Source organism: Octopus bimaculoides, chromosome 6 (assembly GCF_046866305.1).
Source record: "Octopus bimaculoides isolate indiv1 chromosome 6, ASM4686630v1, whole genome shotgun sequence".
In the NCBI taxonomy this organism is placed as follows: Eukaryota; Metazoa; Mollusca; class Cephalopoda; order Octopoda; family Octopodidae; genus Octopus; species Octopus bimaculoides.
The window spans coordinates 81369751-81377349 of NC_142933.1; the positions used below are offsets into that span (position 1 = coordinate 81369751).

The following is a 7599-nucleotide window of genomic DNA, read 5'->3' on the forward strand; positions in this document are numbered from 1 at the left end:
GAGAGGAAGCCAAGAAAATATTTCAATAATATTAATTCCATCTGCAGGAAATGGGGGAAAGATTTAACTTTGTAAGAGCACTCTAAGACAAATATTGATTTCGGTATAGTGACGGGAGTATGGAAAAACCCCTATAATTTTAAATATTCCTATACAGGGAATTGAAAATGAATGAATGGGAAACAGTTTTCTGGTTCGCTTGATTGAAGTCGAGAATTTTTAGATGACATTTAACTCTTCGGGCAAAAAAGAAATCGTAAGTTTCATCGTTGAAGTGATTAAAATAGCGAAACTGTCCAACCACTACGAGAGATTTGTTTTCTTTAGTAAAGCATATATCAGTTTAGTAAGACAAAAGAAAAAGGTGATTAAAAAAAAGTATATACATACCATATTGATGGTTATTAACAAGAGAAAGTGACAATTTAGTTCTACCTATCATTAATTTTAACCAAAAAACGTGGTCAAGTTTAAAGTTAGGTATTAAATCTAACCACAATTGAAGATATATATAAATCTCCCAAACAAAAATATAAATTAAAAAGAAACATTTTAAATTCATTACAATTTTATTGCAATTCTCTTTTTTGTTTTTTCATTTTTACTAAAAAAAAAAAAATTATATAAAATAAAAGTTTCTGCAATTGGCATCTCGTACAGACACTTTAAAAAGACTAAATTGAATGCAGAGGAGGTCAGGATGATTTCATGAAAGACTTTTTGAAAAAAATTTATCAATGGATTGAAGTTTTGAGAGGGGTGGGGGAACAGAATTTTGAGGGGAGGGGAATACGGTTGGAGATCAACCGAGCACCTTGAAAAAAAATACTTATTTAAAAAAAAAAAAAACAACTTATATTAATTACTACCCTTTCGATGTTTACACTGAGGGAGGGAAAAAAATCTCTTGAGGTAAAAAAGTTGAAAGTTTTCTTTTACCCCCCACCAGTGTCGAGAAGAGTTTTTTTTGTTCCCCAATACCAAGATGGCCAAAATATTTTTTGTTGCTTTTCATTTTACTACAAAATTACTCTTTTTTTTCTTTCAATCTATAAATGGGAGTCTTTTTCCTTAATATAATAGATTATTATATATCTCAAAAGCTTGAAATAACCATCATCCAATTAATTCAGAGTCCGTGAAACGAAAACAAGTCAAGAGATCCGTCGTATGTACAAATGTAAAATTTTTTTTGTTGGTAAATTTTTTTTTTCTAAAAAAAGTTGGGAAGTAGTTTTTTCTTCCAGCTTTCTTTTAAAAAAAATTATTTTTTTTTTCTTTTATGGAAGGAGATTTAACTAAATACACAAGTGGCCAAGTGTTTCATTGAATCTCCGTTAATGGGTAAGGAATTGATAAATTGATCCTTACAAGAGGAAAGTAGGGCAGTCCCTTTAGACTCTGACTGAGATGTTGATGGTGAGGAGGAGATGGTGAGATTGGTAGTGGTGTTGTTGTTGTTGGTGTTATTGTTTGGTCTCGGTGTGATGATGGAACTGTTGGAGATGGAGGAAGAGAAGTTAGAAGTGTACGTAGTGTTGTTGTTGCCGGGCGAGCTACAAGAGTCCAAACTACTGGAACTTGTGCCCCGGTAAAGTATTCCTATGCTGCCGTTTTCACCGATTCTGTAAGAAACGTCCAGTGGATCTATCCACACAGTCAATTCACGAGGGAAGAATGTGAAGATTTCTTCCTCTGTAAATCCGCACCTCTCGCCAGCTACTTTAATCAGAGGATCCATTTTGTGATTCATCCGGAGGCATCGGTAGCCACTGCCTTTGTTGGGTTTCTCCGGGAACCAATGATCTCTATAGTGACTCAGAAGAAGGGACTGTAGGTAACATTTGAATAAATCTGTCTTCTCCGAACATATGGAGTGGGTCCTGAGAATACTGGACAGAAATTCGGTAGCGCTTGCTACTTCGTTCATCATCTTGCTGACAAAAACATTCAGAGATGGAACTTCAAGTCAAAAGAAGGGATCAGCACAACGCAGAAGCAATTTAAAAAAAAAATTAAATTATATAATTATTGGTTTTCTTTTCCTTGGTGCTGTTTCGGTAGAGGTTCAGTTGAATACTGATAGAAATATAAAGAACTTTCTGGCTTTTTTCTAAAATAGTTGGCTTAAGTTTACGCTTCCGAAGAAAAGAAAAAAAAACGTAGATTTTCTTGCGTGAAGATAACAGACAAATAGGGGGGAAAAAGAATCAATTTTGTTCTCTATCCAACAACAGTCTGTTTTGGTATATATATATACTTTGGTGGGCTTTTTTGTTTTTTCTTGGTTTTCTTTGAGAGCTGTAAAAAGTGGTTCTTTGTTTGGTAGCCAGTAAGGTAGTAAGAGAGAGAACTGCAGAAGCGTAATGGACGTATAAATCAACAACAGGAACACAACTAACGCCAAACGACAGAGGAGTAGGACGAGCAATAATATAAGGGAACTGACGTCATAAAACGATGACGATTTTGTCTAGCTATCCAATCAGATTCGGCTATTCACCCTCTCCCCCCATTTTCATACCATATATGGTTGTTAACTCAGCAGTCAATGTTATGACACAGATTTCCCTACGTACACAACAACACTCATGTTACATACATTTGCATACGGCGAAGCACACGACACACACACACACATATATACATACATCAATGTATACACATCATGCGCACATACATACAAACACCTAGATACTTGCACGATGATACGCGCATACATCACTTTACGCACCCTTCCCTCCCCCCATCATACACATATATGCAATCACGAAGATACGCACGCATCCATGTCCCTCCCTTCTATTCTTCCCCCCCCCCATGACATACGCAGCCACATGCATACATCTATGGTGATACTCTCATATCTAACTACTTACACCCACACACACAGAAAGATATATTCCCCCACCACATACATACCAGACTGTATTTAGTATGTAATTTTTATTGTTGCTACCGTCTTGTCAGCCATATTGGCTCTTTTCTCTCAAAATTCTATCTTTTATTTGTTTTTCTCAGTTTCGACAAAAAAAACAAAAAAGCTGCACCGGTGATGTTAAATTAATTCCGTACATTTGATGAAAATATATACATGTATATATATATTTATATTTATACCGTCTAATATAAATATAATATATTACAGCTGGTTTGTGTTCAAAGAATTCTTATTAGTTTCGTTGTTTTTTTTAAAATGTAGTTTCATAAATAGCAAACTTAGATTTAGTTCTTTCCTCTATTCTTGTGCATATGTATGTTTGTTCGGAAACTAAAACTCCATTAGAAATAATTTCATAAGGAATAAAATTAACTCACTTCTCAGTACTTGGTACTTTTTAATCAGTGCCGGAGAGGATGAAAGGGGGGAGTTGTGTGTGTATATATATATATATATATATATATATATATATATATACATATATATAGTTTTCCTAAAACCATATATTTTATACTGTAAAACTTAATTTAATTTTAATTTTTAATAAATTGATTTTAATTGAGTTTTTACCTGTAATTTTGGATTTTATCCCTAATATTATTATTATTATTTTATATATATATATATATATATATATATATATATATACTAATCCTTTCAGTATATTTTATTTCACTGTTTTGGGTTTTTTATTTATTTTCCAAACTCTTTATGTAGCTCTCTGAATTATACAGAGAACAAAAAATAAGAATTAGTTATAGTTTCGTAGTTTTGTGTACACCTACATATATATATATTATACAAAACTATGAAACTCTCACACGCACGCACATATACATAGATATCATAAAGGCTAAAAAGAAAAGAAAAACTGATTCAATACAAATAATCTAATTTTATTCCCATTAAATTGCAAGGGGACTGTGACTTCGAAGTTTCCCTGGCTACCGTAATCAGACTGTGTATATATGTGTGTACAATTTCGATACCGAAAAATAAATCTAGTGGCAAAATATGCTCGTATATTTTAGTTTTTTATACATATATTACACAGTACATATGTTACACAGTTGATATTCGTGGTTGAAAAGAATTCTCAAAGAAAGAAAAAGTTAGCAAAGATTGGTGTGTGCGCACACACACACATATATGTGAGTGCTATATTCATATATACGCATCTCATTTTATATATATATATATATATATATATATAATTCTCAAACAAGAAAGTCGATGTATTCTAAGATAAAGAAATCTTAAGAAGAAGGTATTGGTTGCATATGTATATATTTTTAAAGTTGGAACAAAATTATACAGCTATATAAGTTATAAAAGGTGTTGAAAGTTTCCTTCCACAATCAGATTTGTTTATTTATTAGAGCTGTGTGAAGAGTTTGGAAAATAAAGATTCTATTAATCTTTTTCTTTTAAAGTTTTCCAAAGTTCTGGACACTCAGTTGGCAGCAAATATTTACTTTTATCATTTTTCTTGGCTTTGTTTATTTTCTTCACTTGATAATAAATTCAGTTTTATAAGAGTTATTATGTACTTAAACAGAACAAAAATCATAATACTACGTGGCCGATCATATTACAGAAAATAGCAACCAAATATCCTATTTACAGGCTATCTACTATCTTTCAAAAGGTAAAATAAATATAATTATAGTATATATTATAAAAGAAAATAACAAAGGGTCAGAGCTCCTTAGATCGAGGTCTGTCAAATATATATATATATATATATATATATATATATATATATATATTGGATAAATATAGTGCCACATTCACTGAATATATAAGAAATAAAGGCGGGATGGTCATGGTAGGGTGTTTTAAAACAGTATTAACTTGGGAGCTAAGATTATTCAATATTATAATTCACCAGTGGTTTATTGGCACGGGTTTGGCCTATATAAAAGACTTTACAGTTGGCCCATTGTGAATATATCTTTATTTTAATCAAATTAATATACATAATTATCATGAGGAAAAATGCATTCTAATAAAGTGGTAATATTCTGTTTTTCTAGTTATATTTTAGCTCCATACTTCTTTTGTTTGTAACATTGAACAATTTTTTTAATGTCAACAAAGGATGTCTCCCTTGCTATTTAATACATAAATGTAAACACACACACACACACGTGTCTATCTGTGTGAATAGTGCGCGTGCGTATGTGTGTATGTATATATTTATGTACTGTTTCTAATATATATATATATACACACACACACATAGGTATATATATATATATATATATATATATATATATATATATATATATACACACACATAAGTATATATTATATATATATACATATAAGTATATATATATGTGTGTGTGTATGTATGTATATTCTATGTTTATACATATATATGGCTTAGCTGGCTGAAACTTCGAAGTCACTCTCAGCATTCTTGTTTAAAAAGAATAAGAAATTTGTACTCTCCAGAAGTATAGAGTACCCCATCAGATTAATGTAAAACTGTTTTTATTATATATAACTGGACATAAAACGAAAATATATATAATCTATGTTATATATGTATCATATACTGTACACAATAAATATAATATAAATATATATAATCTACATTTATAATGTAAGACGGTGCTCCAGCATGGCCGCAGTCAAATAACAAACAAGTTAAAGAATATATATTTATATTATATATATATAGATGATTGCATTCGTGTTATTGAAATTGTGTGCGCGCACGGAAAATATACTTTGGGGAACAAAACTAATATTTTAGTGGGTATATTTATTCAGTAGTAAAAATAAAATTAGGCTACAATCCCCCATTAAATCCTTTCCATTTCTTGTTTTCTCATTGTTGGTCTGCCACGTATACCTGACATTTTTACGTTTTTGTATTTCTTGGGTTCTAACTTTTATAATTCATTAAAATTTATAAAAGAGGAATACTAACAGGATAAACATTTTCTATTCATTAAAATTTATGAAGGAGGAATACTTAACAGGATAAACATTTTCTTGGAATATTAATGAATAAATTTATCTGGGATAGTGTTTGTTTATATCAGTCCCCACATCTCTCCCATTGTTTACTTGCTGTTTCAACTGAATAACACAGAAATCAGCCACGGGGAAACCTCAGCCTGCACTAAAAATAGCAGCTACGTGGCTCAACTAAAAATAAAACAGGATGGTCATAGGAACGTCTATGATCATAGGCCTGCGAGAATTGAGGCTGGCTGCTAAACAACAAAATAACATTAACATGACTTAGAAAAAAGAAAAAAAAACGTACGCGCACACGCACGTACTCCACCACACAATAACACGGAGAGGGAGGGAGGAGGAGGAGAAAGCACTCTCGCACGCGCATACCACACCACAACATAACACAAGCATTACAACGTGCGGCTTGTTTGTTGCTGAAGTGATCGAGGTCTACGTGGTTGTATCGTCTAGAAATAACAACCAAAGCACTTTCGGGCCCCGTCATACCATCTCTTACAATACAAGCCAATATTAAACAGGGTAGTCTGAGATAAATATTTCCAAAACAAAACGAAACCACCAAACAGCAGGAACAGTAGAGTTTCATCTTTTTAATACACACACACAGATAAGAAGGGATGTATAATTTGACGGGTTCGATAAGTAAAGATAACTAAAATAATAGGGCTCTTAGCACTGTATACAGTAAACTCATTAAATATGACCTTGATGGCAATGGCCTAGAATGGTCGTGCGTGCGCGCGCTTTTGTGTGCGTGTGTGTATGTATGTCATTTAGCTTTATTTCAAGATCTTTTGCTAATAGAGAGTGTGTGTCTGTATGTAGGTAGGTATGAGTTTGTATGTGTGTGCGCGCACGTTTCCTAACCATGTAGTTTCGGGTTCAGTCCCACTGCGTGGAACTTTAAGACAAGTGTCTTCTATTACCTCGGGCTAACCTAAGTCCTGAGAGTAAATTTATAAACGCAAACTGATGTGTGTGTGTGTGCTTACCTCCCCGCCTTGACGTCACGTGTAATTTTTGAAAACATGTCAATACCATATAAGAGATATTCATTTTTAATCTTCCATTAAAAGATATCTAGGAAACAAATGAGTCTGTGACAAGAGGGGCATCTGGCCATAGAAAATGTGCCTCCATGAATTTTGTTTGACTCCCCACCCCCTTGCAAGAATGGACAAGTGGATGTTAAAATGATGATGATAGAGAGAGAGAGAAATTTGGTGTTGGAAACTGGAGAAAGTAGCTCATATATATTAATTTATTAGATACAAAGCTAGATAAGTTTGCATTATCTTAACAGCTAATACATATATCATGCATACTTACATATGTGACAATGAAAGGTATATAACATACCATACTTAAATGATATATATATATGTATGTATGTATATATCATCATCGTCGTTTAACGCCTGCTTTCCATGCTAGTATGGGTTGGACGATTTGACTGAGGACTGGTGGACCGGGAGGCGACACCAGGCTCCAATCTGATTTGGCAGAGTTTCTACAGCTGGATGCCCTTCCTAACGCCAACCACTCCGAGAGTGTAGTGGGTGCTTTTACATGCCACCGGCACGAGGGCCAGTCAGGCGGTACTGGCGACGGCCACGCTCGAAATGGTGTATTTTACGTGCCACCTGCACAGGAGCCAGTCC

The 7599-nt window shown here is 33.2% G+C and overlaps 1 protein-coding gene across 1 annotated transcript; it reads right to left on the reverse strand.

Annotated features, from left to right (window-relative positions):
- Positions 1 to 550: 550 nt before the first annotated feature.
- On the reverse strand, positions 551 to 2437 carry LOC106873597 (protein BTG2). The gene has a single exon (XM_014921030.3). The coding sequence runs from the start codon at positions 1931 to 1933 to the stop codon at positions 1295 to 1297; it is 639 nt and encodes a 212-aa protein (XP_014776516.1). The 5' UTR covers positions 1934 to 2437; the 3' UTR covers positions 551 to 1294.
- Between the last annotated feature and the right edge of the window lie 5162 nt (positions 2438 to 7599).

Bases quoted from the DNA above. Each gene is read 5' to 3' on its own strand.
- LOC106873597 (XM_014921030.3), bottom strand. From the start codon at position 1,933: ATGATGAACGAAGTAGCAAGCGCTACCGAATTTCTGTCCAGTATTCTC.